The sequence below is a fragment of the Psammomys obesus genome, unplaced genomic scaffold (genome assembly GCF_907164565.1).
Source record: "Psammomys obesus unplaced genomic scaffold, mPsaObe1.curated_primary_1811, whole genome shotgun sequence".
In the NCBI taxonomy this organism is placed as follows: domain Eukaryota; kingdom Metazoa; phylum Chordata; class Mammalia; order Rodentia; family Muridae; genus Psammomys; species Psammomys obesus.
This window is the reverse complement of record NW_026585643.1, coordinates 6,968,437-6,988,963: the sequence shown is the minus strand read 5'-3', so window position 1 is coordinate 6,988,963 and position 20,527 is coordinate 6,968,437. Positions and strand designations below refer to the sequence as shown.

At 42.8% G+C, this 20,527-nt stretch overlaps 1 protein-coding gene across 1 annotated transcript in view; it reads left to right on the top strand.

Annotated features, from left to right (window-relative positions):
- Positions 1-9,234: 9,234 nt before the first annotated feature.
- Positions 9,235-20,527, top strand: part of Sgcg (sarcoglycan gamma) — a 21,626-nt gene continuing 10,333 nt past the window's right edge. Inside the window, exons 1-3 of the mRNA XM_055617391.1 lie at positions 9,235-9,429; positions 13,805-13,906; positions 16,846-16,933. Coding sequence (XP_055473366.1) covers positions 9,235-9,429; positions 13,805-13,906; positions 16,846-16,933 — 385 coding nt within the window. The remainder of the gene's footprint in view (positions 9,430-13,804; positions 13,907-16,845; positions 16,934-20,527) is intronic.

Sequence of the window (20,527 nt, the reverse complement as noted above, 5' to 3'; positions counted from 1 at the left end):
AGATAGATAGATAGATAGATAGATAGATAGATAGATAGATAGATAGAAGTGTAGACAGACAGGCAGGCAGACAGATTATATACAAATATAGTCAGTTTATTAAACTAAACTCCTAACAAACTACAACCTATTCCTGTTCAGACTTTCTCGGAAACTTCTCTATATCACAATGACAAAATCAAAAGGCATCTATAGGGGAAGAAATGACAAAGGTAGAACCACAGAACTATAGGGCCTTGTCATTGGGCCAGAGAAGGATAGAGCTATACAGATGCTGGTTGGGAGGACAGAGGGGGGAAGGTGGAGGGTGGAAGATGGGGTTGAGTAAAGGCCTGAGGGAGTGAGCTTGGTTTGATAAGGGTCCAGCCATGTCAAGGGCCATGATGCCTTAAACCCATGGGAAATGGGAAGGCATCTCCAGGGCTAGGCTAATTTTTGTTCCAATAGGCTCTGTGTGGGTGTTGATACAGTGTAAAGAAAATCCACCAAAGCTTTCTCTGCCTGCCCCTGACTGTTCCTATTGAGAATAGTTAAACCTGACTCCCTTTTCAACTAAGTATAACTGCTTATTTTTCTATATGTTACAAGCCCATCTCAGTGTTCAACTATATGCAATAACCCCGTCCTCTGTTCAACTGTATAGAATAAATACCCTGGGCTTCTGGGATGCTGTGGCTTCTCCATCAGATAGCCCAGAACACCCAATACCAACTTTTCTGTGTCCATGTGCCTGCCCTTTCTTCATTTCCTCATCACCCCAGTCAGGGTTCTGCGGACCAAGCTCTGCAAGGACAAGACAATTATTTGTGGCTTTATAAAGCATGCCAGATTTCTCTCAATCTCCCTCAAAACATCTAAGTGAGCTGGACTCTAGGGAGACTGGTGCACACTGACACACATGCAGGCAAAACACACATGCACATAAAAATAAATAACTTCGATAAACTGGCATTGCAAATCTTTTCTTCTGATTAACTCATTGTACACAGTTACAGAATAGGGTATAATATTTTAATATGTTTATACATGAACTCAGGGCAATCAGCCATATCTATTATCTTAAATATTTATTACTTCTTTGTAGTGATAGCACTCCAAATTCTAGCTTCCGGATATTTTTGAAACATCTGATGCATCTTCTAAAACACAGGTAATAACTTGCTTGTTGCTATGACAAAATATCAGACCAAAGGCAACCCAAGAAAGAAAAGGTTTATTTTAGCTCATCGTTTGAAGCCATGTAGTTCATCACTGTGGAGAAGGCATAGCTGCAGGAGCAGGGACAGCTGGTCAACCATTATACTTGCAGTCACAAATCAGGGCGGGTAAGAAATGAATGCTGGTGCTCGGTTGGTCCCCCACCCTTTATTCAGTCCAAGATCCCAGTTCATGCGATGCTACCACCTACATTCAGGGTGGATATTTTCCCAGTTAAACTTCTCTAGAAACATTCTCATCCAAAGGTGTACCTCCTAGGTCATTCTAAATCCAGTCAACTTACAATGAAGATTGTTTTTAACCTACTGTGAGACAGACAACAAGATGTTATTTCTCCTAAATATAACCTAGCATCTGTTGATCAACCTCTCTCCATCCCTCCCTACCTTGACCTTTCCAGCCTCTGGAAACCAACATTCCACTCTGAATTTCTATGAAACATTTTTTTTTGAGACTATGTAGCTTTGCCTTTCCTAGAACTCACTATGGAGACCTGGCTGGCCTCAAACTCACAGAGATCTGCCCAGCTCTGCCTCCTGAATGCTGGGATTGAAGGGTGTACCACCATGCCCAGTTCTTTATATTTTACACAAGTGAAGTCATGTGGTGCTTGGCTTTCTGTGTGTCTTATCTCACTTAGCATTGTAATGCCCAATACTGTGTGTGCTATCACAAGCAACAGGATTTTGTCCTTCTTGAGGCTGCGGAACATTCTGCTGTTTTCACGGGGACTGCATTTTCTTTGCCCAGTCATCAAAAGCAGCACACTGTTGATTCTGTACTTTGGCTTTTGTCACTACTGCTCAGTAGATGTAGGATGCTCATGTCTTTTCGGCACACAGGTCTCAGTTCCCATGGCTATGGAGAAGCCTGTAACAGGATTGCAGGATCATATGGATGTTCTGTTTTTAACTTTCTGAGGAAACCCCATATTTTAAAGTGTGTAATGTCTGTGCTAATTCGCATTCCACCAATACTATGAAAGAGCTACATTTTTCTCCACACTTCACCAACATTTGCGATCCATTGTCTTTTTTATAATAGCCATTCTAATAGATATGATGATACCATAGGTTTGAATAGTGAATATAGTTTTTGTTTACATGACAAACTAGAGTCACCTAAGAAGAAGACACCCCAGGTGAGGAATTGCCTCTAGTGGATTAGCCTGTGGGAATGACTGAGGGACATGACATTTTCTTTATTGATGGCTTGTGTGGGAGGGTCCAGCTCACTGTGGGTGGTGCCAAATCTGCAATGGTGGTCCTGGGTGGTATAAAAAAGCAGGCCAAACAAGCCAGGAGGAACAAGCCAGTAATCAGCTTTCCACCATGGCCTATGAATTTCCACCTCTAGGCTCCTGCTTGAGCTTATGCCCCGACTCCCTTTGAAGAGAAGTCTGATCCGTGTGTACAGAGGTTAGCTGATCCACTGGTTTCTCTCTGGGCACCTGCATCTATTTGGGAATATCTGAGACACAGTGGCTTGCCTGGATATCACGCCTCCCCAGTTCTCGTCTCTCTGTCTAGACTGCTAATATACCGCAATTGGTCACACTGTGCTACACAGCAGTCACCCTGGAAATAGGTTCACGTGGCTGATAGCTGGGCCAAAACCATAGGGCACAGAGGCGGAGTCTGCATAGTGCAGGCGAGAGAACAGTAGGTGGCCGGGTGTCACATACAGAAGTAGGCAGTCACGGAAAAAGGCAGGCCCTGACTGTTACATGATGCAGAAGAAAACACTGGGAATCTCTGTGACATATTAGGAAGAAAACAGCAGGTGCCTACTCTGCTATCACACAGAAGGGAACCGTAGGCACCTAGCCTCCATCCACAGGAAGAACCGGGAAGGCATTAGGTCTTTCACCCACCACACTCACATTCCCAGGATAGCACAGAGGAGGACACAGAAGGTGCCCGCTGCCACATGATACGGGAAACTTAAGCACCCTCTACAATGACCCAGAAAACAAAACCAAAGGCTCTAGGCATTCCCTGTCACATGACAGAAGGAAGCACTGCATCGCAGGTGCCCACTGTTGCCTGGCACAGACGTGCTGGGTCTCAGCCCTCAGCAGCTGCTCAGAGCATGTCGTTACTCCCGCTGCGGCCAGTTACAACTTTTTCATTCCTATCTGATGCTTATCCCTAAAACTATTTGGTCATTGGAATGTGGTCATGAATTTGGGGCAATGATGAAAATAAGTTCATATTATTCATTTCACTATGGAAAGGACCACCTATATGCACACGTGCATATTTCTAGCTCAGTCCTGTAAATCCATGCAGACGATGGCCGTTGCTCCAAGGTACATTCACACTTCAGTCTTGTGTAGATGGAGCAGTTGGGGTCAGGGAGAAGTGGCCCTTGGCAGCAGCCTGGGCCCAGATGTCCCCATGGCATCTGGTGGCAGTGCAGGCCACCCATATTAGCATGTCCTCCCTTGGCAGCATGGCCCTCAGATATCCATATGGTCTCCAGTGGCAGCTCAGACCACAGAGATCTGCTTGGCAATTGGAAATAATTCAGGCCACCAGCATCAGCCCAGACCCCAGCCACAGCAGGACCCAGATATGGCTACAGTCTACCTTTCTCCACAGTATATGAATCTCTTGGTTTTGCTTTCTCTTCCATCTCTCCACCACATACTCCATCTTTCCCATCTCTCCATCACACATTTATCTATAGTTGTAGCACAGCAGGTGCTTGGGTGTCTTTCTTCTGGCCTCCCTGGCCTGCATCTTCTGTGGTGTTTTCTGAGAGCTACCTTCCAATATACAAATTTTATTTCCAGCTTGTCCTGGTTTGCCCTCTGTGGTGGTCTGAAAGAGAATGGCCCCAATGGCCCATATAATTGAATGCTTGGTCCACAGTTGGTGAACCATTTGGGAAGACCAAGGAGGTTTGTCACTGGAGGGGGGGGTCTTAGAGGTTTCAAAAGCCTGACCTATTCCCAGTCTTTCTCTCTCTGTGTCTGTCTGTCTCTCTCATCCTGCATGTCTTTCTGTCTGTCAATCTCCCCACCCCCTCCCCAGGTGGTGGTGTCTCAAGATGTAAGCTCTCAGCTAGTGCTCTCAGTGCCATGGCTGCACACCTGCTGCCGTGCTCCCAGCCATCATGCTCAAAGACTCTCAGCTTCGGAAATTATAGGCCCCAAATAAACCTTGTCTTCTGTAAGTTGCCTTGGCCATGGTGTATTCTCATAGCAATGGAAAAGTAGTAAGACATTCTTTACTGCTGTTGAATGAACACACAAATGTTTATTTGGCATAGAGGTCCTTCCCACAGACCATCACTGAGGGAAGTCAGAGCAGGAACATGGAGACAATAAATGAAACCATGGGAAAATTCTGCCTACTGGCTCACTCCCCAGGCTTATTTCTGGCCAGAGGTAGCCTACTGACAGTGAGCTAAGCCTTCCAACATCAATCTTTATTCAAGAAAATGCTGAGGTCTTTGGACTTTAGTTTTGTGCAGGGTAATAAATATTGATCTATTTTCTTTTTCTTTTTTTTTTTTTGCATGTAGACATCCAGTTGGACCAGCACCATTTGTTGAAGATTCTGTCTTTTTTCCATTGAATGGTTTTGGCTTCTTTGTCAAAAATCAAGTATTCATAAGTGTGTGGGTTTATTTCTGGGTCCTCTATTCGGTTCCTTTGATCCACCATTCTGTTTCTATGCCAAGACCATGCAGTTTTTATTATTATTGCTCTGTAGTGCAGCTTGAGATCAGGGACGGAGATGCCTCCAGACGATCTGTTGTTGTACAGGATCATTTTGGAAATTCTGGGGTTTTTTTGTTTCTCCATATGAAGTTGAGAATTTTTCTCTCAAGGTCTGTGAGGACAGGAGCACCACAAGGACCAAATATATCTGGGCCCAGGGGTCTTTTCTGAGACTGTTTCTCCAACCAAGTCCATGAATGGAGCTAACCTAGAACCCCTGCCCAGATATAGCCCATCACAGCTCAGTATCCAAGTGGGTTCCCTAGTTAGGGGAACAGGGACTGTCTCCAACATGAACTCAACTGCTAGCTCTTTGACCTCCCCCCTATCCCAGAGGGAGGAGCAGCCTTTCTAGGCCACAGATGAGGACATAGTAGCCAGTCCTGAAGAGACCTAATAAGTTAGGATCAGATGGAAAGGGAGGAGGACCTCCCCCATCAGTGGACTTAGAGAGGGGCAGGGAGGAGATGAGGGAGAGAGGGTGGGATTGGGAAGAAATGAGGGAAGGAGCTACAGCTGGAATACAAAGTAAATAAACTGTAGTTAATATAAAAATAAAAATTTAATTTAAAAAAAAGAAAAAAAGAAAATGCCCCCACAGATTGCCTACAGGCCAATCTGATGAAGGCATTTTCTCAATTGAGTTTCTTTCTTCCCAGATGACCCTTGTTTGTGTCACTGATTAACAAGCAGAATATACTTATAAGTTATGGGTGTTTGAATAAAAATGGCCCCTATAGGCCCATAGAGAGTGGCACTATTAGGAGGCGTGGCCTTGCTGGAGTAGGCGTGGCCTTGTTGTAAAAACTATATCAGTAGGGATTGGACTTTGAGATCTCAGATGCTCAAGCCAGGCCCAGCATCTCTCTCTCTCTCCCACCTTGCTGCTGTGGATCTGGATATAGAACTCTCAGGTCTTTCTCCAGCACCACATCTGCCTGTATGCTTGCTGCCATGATAATAAGGGAATAAACCTCCGAAACTGTAAACCAAACCCAGTTAAATGTTTTCCTTTATCAGAGTTGCCATGGTCCTGGTGGCTCTTCACAGCAATAGAAACCCAAACTAAGATACCAGTACACATCTAGTATGATCTGTCAGATATGTGAGATCCAATAAACTCTGTAATTGTAAACGACATAACTCACCCTTTGAGTTCTTAGTATAATTGAATTTGTTAGTTTTCAAGAATCTAAGTTTTTTTTAACATGTCTTCCACCCTACCCCCTGCAAGCCATACAAAGTTTTGGCATTTTGTTTGTTTGAAAGTCTGGCCACAACACATACTGGAGAGAATGTGGAGAAAGAGGAGCCCTCCTCCATTGCTGGTGGGAGTGTAAATTTGTACAACCACTTTGGAAATCAATCTGGCACTTTCGCAGACAATTAGGAATAGTGCTACCTCAAGATCCAGCTATACCACTCCTAGGCATGTATCCAAAAGATGCTCAAGTATACAACAAAGACATTTGCTCAACCATGTTCATAGCAGCTTTATTCATAATAGCCAGAATCTGGAAACAACCCAGATGTCCCTCAACTGAGGAATGGATACAGAAATTGTGGTACATTTAGACAATGGAATACTACTCAGCAATTAAAAACAAAGAAATCATGAAATTAGCAGGCAAATGGTGGGATCTAGAAAAGATCATCCTGAGTGAGGTATCCCAGAAGCAGAAAGACACACATGGTATTACTCATTTACAAGTGGATATTAAACATATAATATAATATAATATCATATCATATCATATCATATATAATACATATAATATACATATAAACATACTAAAATCTGTCCACCTAAAGAAGCTAAGCAAGAAGGAGGCCCCTGGGTAAGATGATCAATCAAGTCAAATGGGATGGACATCGGAAGAGAGAGAAAAGAGGGAACAGGACAGGAGCCTACCACAGAAGGCCTCTGAAAGACTCTACCCAATAGGGTATCAAAGCAGATACTGAGACTCATAGCCAAACTTTGGGCAGAGTGCAGGGAATCTTATGAAAGAAGGGAGAGATGAAAGACCTGGAGAGGACATTCCCTCCATTAGGAGAGCAACAGAACCAAAAAATCTGGGCACAAGGGTCTTTTCTGAGACTGATACTCCAACCAAGGACCATATATGGAGATATCCTAGAACCCCTGCACAGATGTAGCCCATGTAGTGTCCAAGTGGGTAGCTTGGGAACAGGACTGTCTTTGACATGAACTCAGTGGCTGGCTCTTTGATCATCTCCCCCTGGGGGGCGGGCAGCCTTACCAGGCCACAGAGGAAGACAATGCAGCCAGGCCTGATGAGACCTGATAAGCTGGGGTCAGATGGAAGGGGAGGAGGACCTCCGCTATCAGTGGGCTGGGGGGTGGGCGATGGGCATGGGAGGACAAAAGAGAGGGAAGGTAGAATTGGGAGGGTATAAAGGAGAGGGCTACAGCTGGAATACAAAGAAAATAAATTGTAATAAATGAATAAATAAATAAATTAAAAAAGAAAGTCTGGCCATATAGCTCGATGTGGCCTTGAACTAAAGTCCCTGCTGTCTGAGGTGTCAAGTGGTCGGAGCGTAAGTGGACAGCCCTATACCTGGCTCCCTGTATGTCTTGTTAACTCCTTTGGAGCAGGGCTCATTTGTAAGTCACATTGGCCCAACTGCTGACAGTATCTTATCTAGAGCAGACCCGTAAGTAAGGGCTGGTTGAAATACGGAATGTTGTTGACCAGCCTTTATTTAGGAAGACAGAATGGCAGTTCATTCAATCATCAGCCTGTATAATAAGAATTAAAGATGCGATGGGAGCAAAGGTGGTTATGTTCTCCCAGAGAACTTGAGTGAGCTCACCTCCCAACACCCACAAGGTGGCTCACAAGCATCTGTAACTCCAGTTCTAGAAGGATCAACACCCTTGTCTAGCCTCTGTGGGCACTGAATATACATGGCTCAAGACATACATGCGGGCAAGACCCTCCTACACATAAAATAAATCATTTCTTAAAAGAAGAATCAAAGAATATGCAAGATGGAATACTCATCTATAAGATTGTTTTGCTTAAATAGCAAATGAGAGCTATGAATTAAAAAGTGAAGTAAATCTGATGTTTCTATAAAAACATTAATGATTTATGTCTAATGTACATTGTAAAAATACTGATATTTAGGTAGTGGTGGTGCACGCCTTTAATGTCAGCACTTGGGAAGCAAAGGCAGGCAGATCTCTGTGAGTTCAAGGCCAGCCTGGTCTACAGAGTAAGTTCCAGGACAGCCAGGGTTACACAGAGAAATCCTGTCTCAAAAACCCAAAACCAAAAACAAACAAACAAGAAAACCCAAAACAAGCAAACAAACGAAAAACCAAAAGAAAAAACCAAAAAGCCCCTGATATTTAGATTTAAGTGATGCATTTAAAGTCAATAATAATTAAGTATAACACAAATATATTTTGAAGGATAGTGAGCAGGAAGTGTAATTTTTAATGCTAACGTAAGTCATTTAAAACTAGTTTATAAAATTAAATTTTGTTCAGTATACATATATACTGCAGAATTAGTTCCATGTCATTGAGTTTAGGTATGAAGTTCTAGAATATTCGCTCCCTCCATTACTGTTGTACAAGGTTATAAATAGTGCTGTGTGTTTTCAGGTCTACAATTTCATGCCAGCATGAATTGCACATTGCATGACCTCAAAGCACTGGGGAGCTGCCCGTCTGCCCATGCTGATTAGAATGAGTACCTGAGAGACATTATCTGAATTTCTAGGTTCCTTTTCCATAGGTATTTGGTGTCAGTATAAACAACAAACAAAATCAGCTCTTTGGGGTGGGAGTGAGCGTGGTGCCCCGTGTAGCCCTGGCTGTCCTGGAACCTGCACCGTAGAGCAGGCTGGCCTCCAGCTCACAGAGATCCTGCCTCTGCCTACCCAGTGCTGGGATTAAAGTTGTGGCACCACCACTGCCCGGCCCCAAATATCAGTGTTTGTGTAACTTGCACATTAGATAGAAATCATCAGTGTTTTTATATAAACATCAGATTTGCTGCATTTTTTTTATTCACAGCTCTCTATTTGCTATATAAGCAAAGCCTTCTTGTAAATGAGTATTCCGTCTCCTGCTCTCCCTACCCTCTCTGGCATCTGGGATTACAGGTGTGCACACCAGAGCCAGCTTCTGGTTAGGTCTAGGGTAAAATTATTTTCTAGACTCATAATAAATCAGTATTGACAACTAAATTCTCTCTCCTCCCTCCTTCCCTTCTCCTGTCCCTCTGCCTCCTCCCCTCCCCAAGAAGATGGTTCGAGAACAGTATACCACAGTTACTGAGGGCTTCCACCTCGAGAGGCCTGAGAGCCAGCCTGTCTACAAGATCGGCATTTACGGCTGGAGGAAGCGCTGCCTCTACCTCTTCGTTCTTCTCTTGCTCACAACACTCATCCTGAACCTCGCTCTCACAATCTGGATTCTAAAAGTGATGTGGTTTTCTCCAGTGAGTATTACCACTTTCTGAGCATGCTCCTAATGTGTTTGCTGGATTATCGCCTTAACCGTATGTGGATAGACGCTTCCTGACTGCCTCAGGGTTTTCAGTGGCTACATGGCATCATTTTTGCTTTTTCTGACTCACTGTAAGCTATAGAGATATAGATATAGACTTTTTTTTCTTTATCATGTTGCACTTTTCATTAGTCATTATCTCTAGATGGTAGAAAAACTCTAATCTTGAATTTGTGGTTGACTGGTTCACGATATCTTAGTGGTCATTTGTAGAATACAGTCTATAGAAGTATATAAATCACAAGTTTTTCCTCATGTCTCCAATCCTGTATGTTTAGCATTTGCATACCTTACTCTTCTTTAATTAAATTACCTAATGAAATATGTGAGGCAGGTATTTGTTTTTAAAGAGGCTTTTTTGTTTTTCATTTAGTGTTTTGTTTAACTCTTTTCTTTATTCTTGATAATTCTATGCATGTATACATTAAAATATGATCTTATCTACTCCCATTCCCCCTCCAGTTCTCCCCATATCTCTCTTAACAGATCCAACTTTCAATTTTACGTCATTTTTTAAAAAATAACCCACTAAATCTAATCAGTGCTGCCCATATGTGAGGGGATGCAGGGCCATGCACTGGAGCCTGAAGATCTCCTGACGGTAGTCACATCCTGTAAGAAGCATGACTCTCTCTCCCTCTGCCATTATCCACCGTCATAGCTCCACAGTAAGGGTTGCGCCCCAGACCGTCTACCTGTCTATGACAGGATTTTGACTGCCTTGATCCACGAAGGTGACCACTGCTGCTGTGAGTTCACCTCCTCATCCTCCAGCTCTTAAGTTCTTTCCGCCTCCTTCTCCCTGATGTCCACCAAGCCCATTGGGAAGGAGGTTTATAGAGATGTCCTATTTAGAACTGATGACTTGGGCTAAAAAGCGGAGAACTTTGTTCGCTCACAATTTTGGAGGTTTGGGGACCTCAACGTGCCTGGTGGTAATGCAAGAAAGCATGTGGCAGGAGGAATCACACCAGCCAGAGTGAGTGGGGAGCAGCTGTGACCTTTATCACAACCCTCCATGAGAACTAACTAGAGCCCCCAAACAAATATCTCAGGCTCTTCCAAGTAGGAGTTGCCATTGACCCAAGGACCTTCCACGAGGACCCACCTCTGAAAAATCCATACCCACCGCAGAACTGCCATCCTCAATGGCCAAGCTGCCAACACAGGAGGCCTTGAAGCAGTGGTTCTCAGCTTCCTAATGCTGCCACCCTTTAATACATGTTATGGTGATCCCAACCATAAAATTATTTTCATTGCTGCTTCATAACTGTAATTTTGTTAGTGTTATGAATCATAATGTATGTATCTAATATTTCTAATGGTCTTAGGTGACCCATGTGAAAGGATCATTTGACCCCCAGGGGATCATGACCCACAAATTGAGAACCACTACCATGGAGGGACACACTTAAACCATGCCCAAGCCGGAGCAATGAAATATTTGCATGTTTTAAACACTCTGTTTTGATGCACACAAATATGTTTGCGAACACTTAAATATGCACAACAGATTTAGAAACTAAGATGCCAGCAGTCTTAAAGAATTTATTCTAAACATTCCCACATGTTAAAAATAATTGCACAACCTTCTTTGCCTTGATATTTTGTGTACATTTTGTGGTGCTGGGAAATGAACACATGGCCTTTTGCATGTTAGTCAAGTACTCTACCATTAAGGTATGTCCCAAGAAGCCCTTGTGTTGTGCCTTTGGGGATGGGGGTTCTCATTTAATGTAGAATACATTCATTTAGCAAGATACATCTAGTGAGATAAAAATTCTACTACAAGGGACATCACAGTCTAGTCGGTATGTTTTTTCCCAGGCAGCTGAGGGTGTGATGTGTGCTCTCTCCAAGAATGATAACTAAAGTCTGAGGTTCAAGCATGAAATGCACTCAGTAAGTCCTACATTTTCTGTGCCCTTGTTTCTGTCCTGCCATGGCTTAAGCCAATAGCTATCATTACTCTCTTTACATAATAAACATTTCTATTTCTACACATTCTGGTACAATACTCATAACATTAAAATATAGCTCAAAAGCACTGAATATATTTAGTGTAAAGTACCATAATTTTATTTACTACAGTATATTATTATTTTTATTATTAGAAATTATTATAAATTATGTGAATTAACATATTGATATTAATATGTGTATTAATATGAGTGTATTAACATTAGACAATATGGAATATGATTTCTAGGTTAGAACTTATACTGATAATACTTCTGCAGCAGCATGATGGTATTGGCTACCAAGGCCCAGCATTTTTTCATGAAGGCTGGACAGCTGAAAATGTATTAGCTACTTTTCTATTGCTATGATAAAACACCACAGCTAAAGCAAATTAGCAAAGGGACTTTTTTTTTTTTTTTGCTTTAATCAGAGTAGTAATGCCATGTTAATTATTCAACTATCAACCCACTCTCTTTACTTCTTCTATGTTAATGTGACTGGAGCTCCTCAGAGGGTCTGGGACCCTTCGCAATAGCCATGTGTACCTTCAAAATTATGATGGCATGTTCTAGAATGTGGCAGTCAACAGGAGATGTGGCAAAAATCAAAACTCTCAACAAAACAAAACAAAACGGTTGGACAACTCAGCGTGAAAGCTTGAATGAAGTGTTTATTTTTATGCTCTTTGCTTCTGCCTTAGTTACTTTTCTGTTGCTGTGATAGAAGAAAAGTTTATTTGGGCTTACAGATGCAGGTGTATAAGACCCCACCATCATGGTGGGGATGGACAGCATCTGGAAGGCATAGTGGTCAAAGCAGGAAGCCAAAAGCTCACATCTTCAATAGCAAACACAAAACAGAGAGTGAATCAGAAGTGAAAGGCAAGACTGTACACTCTTGGAGCCCACCCCAGTGACACACTCCAAACAACAAAGCTGCATCTCCTAGACCTTCCCAAGCAGTGCTATCTACTGGGAACCAAGGATTCAACTTCCTGAGCCAGTTCAGGTGACTCATCCAAATTACCACAACTTCCTTCTTTTCTAGGGCACTTGACATAACAAATGACTCTGTGGCCCTTCCTGGATGATTTTATGCCCATATACTTGGCTTATGGATTTTAAACAAGTGTTGGCCTCTCATTTTTGTGGACTGAGACTCCAAATCACATGCAGACCTGAATCTTAACTTTATGATCATCTGCACTGCATTAAAAACAATTAGATGATTAGTATAGTAGCCACTAAATGCCTTACACTGTTACAAACCTTCACTTTTAAATACCTTTAGTTGCTTTTTAATAACCTACTTGGCAGAATTCTAAGATGTCTCCATGATGTCTCCCCTCTGGGTTACAGTCCCTGTAGCCCTACCCTTGAGTGTGGGTGGGCCTATGGTTTGTTTTAACCAGTAGAAGATGGTGAAAGAGATGGGCTGGCATTCCTTCTATTACCTTATAAATGCACCATGAAGAAGTCTTCAGGTATAAGTAAGGCTTCAAATCAGTTGGTTTTGAATTCATGAAAAGGTGGGTTTGGTCCTTGTTGTAAGGATTATTGTAGGGATTGTTGTAGGGATTGTTGTAAGTTGGTGATTCTCAACCTTTGGGTAATGACCCCTTTGGGAGTCACATATCAGATATCCTGCATACCAGATACTTACATTACAAGTCATAACAGCAGCAAAATCACAGTTAGGAATAGTAGCAATGAAAAATTTTATGGTTGGGGGTCACCACAACATGAGGAGCTGTATTAAAGCGTCACAGCATTAGAAAGGTTGAGAACCACTGATGTAAGGGCTTCTCCAGTTGGCCTTTGATTGCTGTGCCTAGAGCATTCCTGAAGAAACTTGGCGGTTTCCTCTGCTCCCCACACAGAGGGATACTCAGTAGGCAAAGGGACTTATTGCCAAGCCTGACAATCTAAGTTTTGTTCCCGGGACCCAGGTAACCAAAGGAGAGGACCAACTCCTGCAAATTGTCCTCTGATCTCTACACAGACACTGTGACACATATGATCCTACATGCAATCAGTCAATCAGTCAATCAATAAAATGGAAAAAGTAATAGTAAGATGCTCATGGAGTCTCAGCTGTTTATTATAAAATGATTTGTTAAATCTTATATGGATCTCCCAAGATACATATAAGACTTTTGTACTTACAAAAGGTTTTTTTGAACAAATACTGAATATAAACAACTAAAGTTTAAAATAGACATTTGGAAGAAACATGGAGAAATGGAAGGAATATATGGAGATGCAATGTATATGCTTAGTTAATCAAAGAGAAGTAAAAAATTTTTTAAAATGGACAACTTCATGTCTTTCTCTCTTTTTTAACAGATAGGAATGGGTCACCTGCATGTTACAGCAGATGGACTTCGCCTGGAAGGGGAATCGGAATTTTTATTTCCTCTGTATGCCAAGGAAATACGCTCCCGAGTGGTAAGAAGATTGTATTTCACATAACTTGTGAAAAATAAGTAACAGTTAAGCACAGAAATTCTGTTGTTCAGAGGGGATTTTTAACAAGTCCGTGTGTCCACACATTCATGGTATGTTCTGTCTCACAATGTGCTATTGGGCGGTAGACCTTACCTTACTATACATGCTATAGAGATTTTATTCTTAAATTCTTCTGCTCTGAGTTCAGTATCCTCAGCAATTTAGTTATAAAAAAATAATATAATTTAGGATTAAAAATCTTTACCCAGGGCCTAGAGAGATGGCTCAGCGTTAAAGACTAGGCTCACAACTATAAATATAAAAATCTTTACCCAGAACAATTGACTATACCTCCATTGGTGCAAGCAGCTTAAAACAGCCTTGACTCAGAGCACTCTGAGGAGCTTGGGAGGAATCTCTGTCACAGAGATATTCTGCATTAGAGACTGAGATTCACCATATATAAAAAGAAGGATCACAGAGACCAAAGTAAAGATACTCCCAAAGAGCCATCAGAAAATTCTTCAGGGTCTCCTACCAGCAGCAGAATGAGAATTGAAAGGACTGGTATGTCATAAGACACCCTAAGACTAAGTTCTCAGCAAAATGAGATTTATTTGCCCCAGAGGGACAAAGGGCAGGGAGTAAGATACAAAGACAGGAGACAAGGGAGAAGGGAGAAGGGAAAGGGAGCAAGCAAGAGGAGGGAGGGACATTTAACCTGGAGGAACAAAGGACAGCCTCTGGATAGAGAGGAGACAGACTTGGCTCATAGGCAAATGGTAGTTTATAATGGGAAAAGGAGACCCCTCCCAGCCCTTTCCATCCCTCGAACCCCCACAGAGTTTGTTTTGATTGGGTATGTTAACTAGGTGAGCCAAAGAGGATTTTTGGTTGCTGGACTTCAATTCTTTGATAGCTGGAACCTGGTGGAAGGAAGTGGGAGGAACTTGGTGGGAGGAAGTGGCTAAAGAAGGGAATAGACCTTAGTGGCTAGCTTTAGGAATGCATTCCAACTTTTTAGCAACGCAGAGGGGATGGGGAAAGAGCAAGGCCTGCTAGAGCCATGTTTGCCAAGCTTGGGCCTATTAGAGTCCTTCAAGAGTCACGGTATTGACACAAAGGGCGGTATCAGAGAGGGCAGAGCATAGGGGAAGTTTTGCCATGGTTGTGTTGTAGTATTTCTGGGAATCTTGCTGGCAGAAGGAGCAGGCAGATGGCCTGTAACACAAGCTGATGCATACGTGAGCCAGATTTGAGCTTATTCCAGCACATACAATAACTGCAGGGGCACTTGGAAATGTTAAGGACACTGCTGCACGAGGACAAAGAAAATGAGCACAAGTTTTTGTTAGAAAGTCAGGCATGAATAAATTGAAATACAAGGTCTTATTCTCCCTGCTTTCCCAAGTCGTGCTGGTTGATCCCTCACTGTATTTGGGGGAGACAGCAGATAGTAGGACCTGGCAGCTAACCATAGCAAACGGAATGTTCTAGAATTAACAACTTTCAGTTATATTTTATCAGGCTGTCATTTCCAGAGTGCCTTGAGGAAAACAGGGAGTACCACTAGAAAGAAAGTCAGGATAGCCAACCACGTGTTAAAGGCTCACAGTGTGACACTGATGTCAATCAGGACATACAATTGCAGAACAGATGTGCCCTGGAGAAACCTGTGACATTCAATATGTTGGTTACCCTTTTTTTAGGGAGCAGTTCTCTAAAAAATCACAGAGAATGAGCTACCTCATCGATCTGAAGAGTTTGCCACTCCACAGTGATCTACAGTGCTGAGCTGAAAGAATGTCTCCTTTACATCTGTTGCTCTGGCTATGTAGCACACTCAAAAGTGGTGTGTGGGGCTGGGGAAAGCCTACCTCATGGCCATGAGGACCCAAGTTTGCAGTCATAGTGGTTCTACTCTTAAGCACACACTCAGGAAACACACATTACATACTTTTTAAAAATTCTATATACTGTGTGTATGTGCATGCACGTGCCTCTGTAAGATCAGAGGAAGTCACTTCTGGAAGTTGACTCTCCTTCTCCATGATGGGATATGGGATCTGGAGACCAAAATCAGGTGGTCAGGTTTGCACAGCAAGGTTTTGTTTTGTTTTGTTTTAAATCTACTGAGACATCTCACCTACCCAAAACTTAAATATTCAAAAGTACCCTGGGGTGTTCCAACACACATATACATTGGGTAATGTTTAAATTAGGTCAAACATATTTCCTCCAAAGTTTTAATTTTTTTTATTGTGGAAGCACTGAAAGTGATGTCTTTTTTTCTTTTTGAAATGTGCAGTGAGTCGCGGTTAACTATGGTTCCACTGCTCCACTGCACCCCACAACATCTTGTTCTTGAAGAACTGTGACTCATACCCACTGATGAACCTTCTCCACCTACCACCCCACCTCTTAGCCCCCTCCATGCTCAGTACCTTCTAAGAGAGAGCATCTTCTTCAGACCACAAAGATGATTGGGCCTGCATTCCCTGTCTTTCTGTGTCATGCTTTTTGCTTTTTGTGAGCAAACTTTTGCACTTAAACATCATGGTATTTCTTGTAGAATATCTAACCATTCTCCAATGTATCCCCCAGAAATGCCTTGAACCCAGATAACAATGACAACTAAGACTGAATGTCCTGGCAAAGATAAATTGCTAATTAGAATCTGTTTGCCTTGAGAACTAATTAACATGTTAGGAGCAGTACTTTTAAACATTATAAACTCAAAGGGTTGTTATAATCTATTTTTAAAAGTTAATATATTTATATCCTGATATTAATGTAAATCTGAGGTTTTAAATGTTTTTGCTGCAAACATATCTATATCTATATCTAGAGATCTGTATCTGCAGTTATATAGAAAGTGTAATTGTAAGCTATATGTAGACATAAAAGTGTATTTTCCTAATTTTGTAAATCCTCTCCAGGACTCATCTCTGCTTCTGCAGTCAACTCAGAATGTGACAGTCAATGCTCGCAACTCAGAAGGGGAGGTCACAGGCAGAGTCAAAGTGGGTGAGTTCAATATTCTCACAGCAGCTCACTTCATAGACTTCACGTTCATAAACAGAGGGAGGCTCCCTCTAAAGAATTGCAAGCTTAGTTAGAAACAATAAGACATGAGCTTTCTAACCTTTGTGGTGTTCATAGAGAAGAGTTAGCACCAAGAGGCAGAGGGACAGTGTGCAGGCTTATGTGTGTGTGTGAATGTGGTGGTGGCCAAAGGCCAGCTACTGCTATCTTCCTCTCCCACTGAACCTGGAGCTCACCCGTTTGCCTACACTGGCTGGCCAGTGAGTTCTGGGGATCCCCCTATCTCCACACCTTCAGCATTGGGGTTATATGTGTGAGTGGTCACACCCTGCTTTTATGTAGATGCTCGCTGGGGATTGGAATTCAGGTCTTTATTGAGTGCCTGGCACTCAATAAATAAATTTATCAACTGAGCCCTTGATATTTTGATCAAAACTATTTCAGTTCCAGGAATACAGGCTTATTAAGGTTAGTGCAAGGAATAGAATTATTTATTATATTCAAAAGACTATAATATCTGCCAGTGTCCAATTTAGCTAGTCCCAAGAGAATAGAGACCAGGGCCCAGAACCAATTGCAAATCCACACTGTCAACAGCCTTTCCTTCTCCTTTCCCACTCTCCTTCTCCATTTTCTCTCTCGTATTTGCATTCCTTTTTCCCTCCCACCTCCTCTGGCTGTGTCCCCCAGCTTTCCAATGTCTGCTCCTTCATTTTCACAGAGGGCACAGTGCCTGCCACTCACAGAGCACTCAGCTTTCCCTGGTTCTCAGCCACTTGCTGTAGTTTTCAAAACCAGCCAAGGGTTCTCCAATTAGGCAAATTCTAAATTCTCCCACAGTCCTCTTAGCACCATTTTAAAAAAAAATTCCTTAATTGCCTGCTGTTTTTAGGTGTTTAAGGGTTTGTTTCATTTTTCTCATTCACGCAGTGAGCATTTGTCAAATGCATCTGTGCTGGATCCCACATGCTGTCAAATAACACACAGGGGACACGTAATGACACATGAGGGGTAGGGGAATCTTTTCAGACTCACAAAACCTGCTTACTCATTTGCTTGTTCGTGTTTGTTTGTTTTTAATGTAATTTATCAGGGAGTTTGGATATGGGTAAAGTACCTGTGCTTCATAGGCAAGAAGATGGATGTTCTGAAGTGGGAACTTTTTCTTTTTTTATAGTATGTGAAAAACATTTAATGGAGAACAAATCTTAGGTATCAATGCAGAGATGAATGTGCACAACAAAAATTTTCTTAATTTCATGTTTTAAAAGAGTAAATTCTTGGAGAATGGAATATAATGTATGTTGATCGCACTCACCCCTTCCCTCAAGGGGAAAAATTGCATCTTCGGTGTGGGGGCTGTGCGTGTGTCCGTGGATGTGCTGTCGCACGTGTGCTGAGGACATGCAACTTCAGGCGTGCACACGTTACATATGAATTCAGAGGTTGGCGCTCGGTGTCTTCTTCTGTTACCTTCCACCTTAAACATGGAGGCAGGCTGTCACCGGAACTTAGAGCTCAGTGATTTGACTATCCTACTAAGGCAGCTTGCTCCGGGATCCCCTCCTCCCTGCCCGCCTAGCGCTGAGACCACAGGAGGGCTGCCATGCCCACCAGCAGTCACATGGGCCTTATACTTACACAGCAAATGCTTTACCCACCGAGCAATCCCCCAAAGCACAACACAATTTTTTTTTTGTATACTTATAAGTGAAAGGGGAATTGTTGCAAACGCAGACAGCTAAAAGAACTGTCAGCTAGAACGGACCCAGACTAGCTCCCCTCGGCAACTGTGCTTGCCCCGGCCCTCCTCCTACCTGTAATGGTGGCACTCCATCATTTGCTCCACATGTAATTCCCATCCCCCTCCAAGAACCTGTCAGGGTTATACAGATTTAAACAAAAAGTTCCTCACTCAAAGTGTTTTTGTTTTTCCTCAGATGCTAACTGTAATGAGTGAAACCACCAAACTAGACCACTCTGTGGGTGGAAAGATAGTTTATTGGGGTATGTGGGGTATCAAACTGCAAGGCAGTCTCTTACAGAGTGAGGGACAGACAGCAGCCTGGGAAAAGGCAGGGGAAATCTTGCCAGGTTTATGGTGACAGGGAGGGGTGGAAGCCATGGAAAGTCATGACAGTAGGAAGCAAGACCTTGATTCTGGGACTACAGACCACACTGTTGTGGTCTGAACAAAACATGTCCCCCATATGTTGGTGACCCAGTTTTGGAAGATTGTGAAACCATTAGGAAATGAAGGCTCATTGAAAAAAGTGGGTCACTGTGGATGAGACTTGGGGTTTTACAGCCAAGCCCCAGTTCCTGTTTACTCCCTGCTTCCTGCCTGTTGATGCAGTGTGAGCAGTGCCTCTTGCTCCTGCCCCATACCTTTTCTGCCACAAGCTCCTAGAACCAGAGGCCAGAATAAACCCTTCCTCTGGTTGCTTCTGTCAGGAATTCTGATGCAGCAAAACAAATAACAAATAACAAATGGGCCTTCTCAGACTGGCCCATGGGAAAACACACTGGCACTGATGGTTCCTGCTAGAATGTGGAACTCGCTCTTCTGAGCACCAAATCCCAGAGACACCAATCCCACAGAACAAATTTTGAGGCAAAACTTCTGAGGCACTTGTAGGAGGAAGTGCACCAAATATGAAGAAGAGACTAAGCATTGCATCACAGAAGGAGGATTTCTGGAGGTTGAGATAAAGGAAGAGGATGATGAATGGACCAGCATTGGGGCAGAGTGGGGTGCCAAAGTGGGTCTGTAGAGATGTCTTACTCTTCCATGAAGAAGCAAGAACTTGCCAAGAGGCTGGCCAGCACCCTAACCAGTTCCCATTGAGATCTAACTCAGGAAGGGTTCCAGAAACACACATTATGAATGGGGGATAAACTCAGTGCTGTCCTGAGAAGCCCAAAACTGAATTGCTCACATTACAACAGAGTGCCACAGATGGACCAAGAAAACAGTTATGTGCTGTCACTCAAAGATCGTTAACACTTGCACAAAATGTCCAAGTTTGGAAGGAAGACAAGAGTAGCAAGTGCAATGGTCAGAAAGATCAGCTGAAGAGGGTATGTGGGGAGGAAAATCAAAATGAGTTCATTTTCACTCTCACAAATAAAGAGAAGAATGCTCCCACTCTCTCTGCATTGTCCCAGAATGCAGTTACAAAGAAGGTGTGCTCTTTCAGAGGAACCTGCTGGTGCCATGTTGCATTCTTTTAGAAAAAACAAACAAAAACACAACAAATACAATGATGTAATTGAGGACCTCAAAGCACGCCTCCACAGTGACACACTTCCTCCAACAAGGCCACACCTCCTAGTAATGTCACTCCCTATGGGGCAAGCACTCAAACACATGAGTCCATAGGGATCACACCTAGTCAAACCGCCACAATTGTCAAATAGTAAAACTAGGTCCTTCCTTCCTTCCTTCCTTCCTTCCTTCCTTCCTTCCTTCCTTCCTTCCTTCCTTCCTTCCTTCCTTCCTTCCTTCCTTCCTTCCTTTTCTTTCTTTCTTTCTTTCTTTCTTTCTTTCTTTCTTTCTTTCTTTCTTTCTTTCTT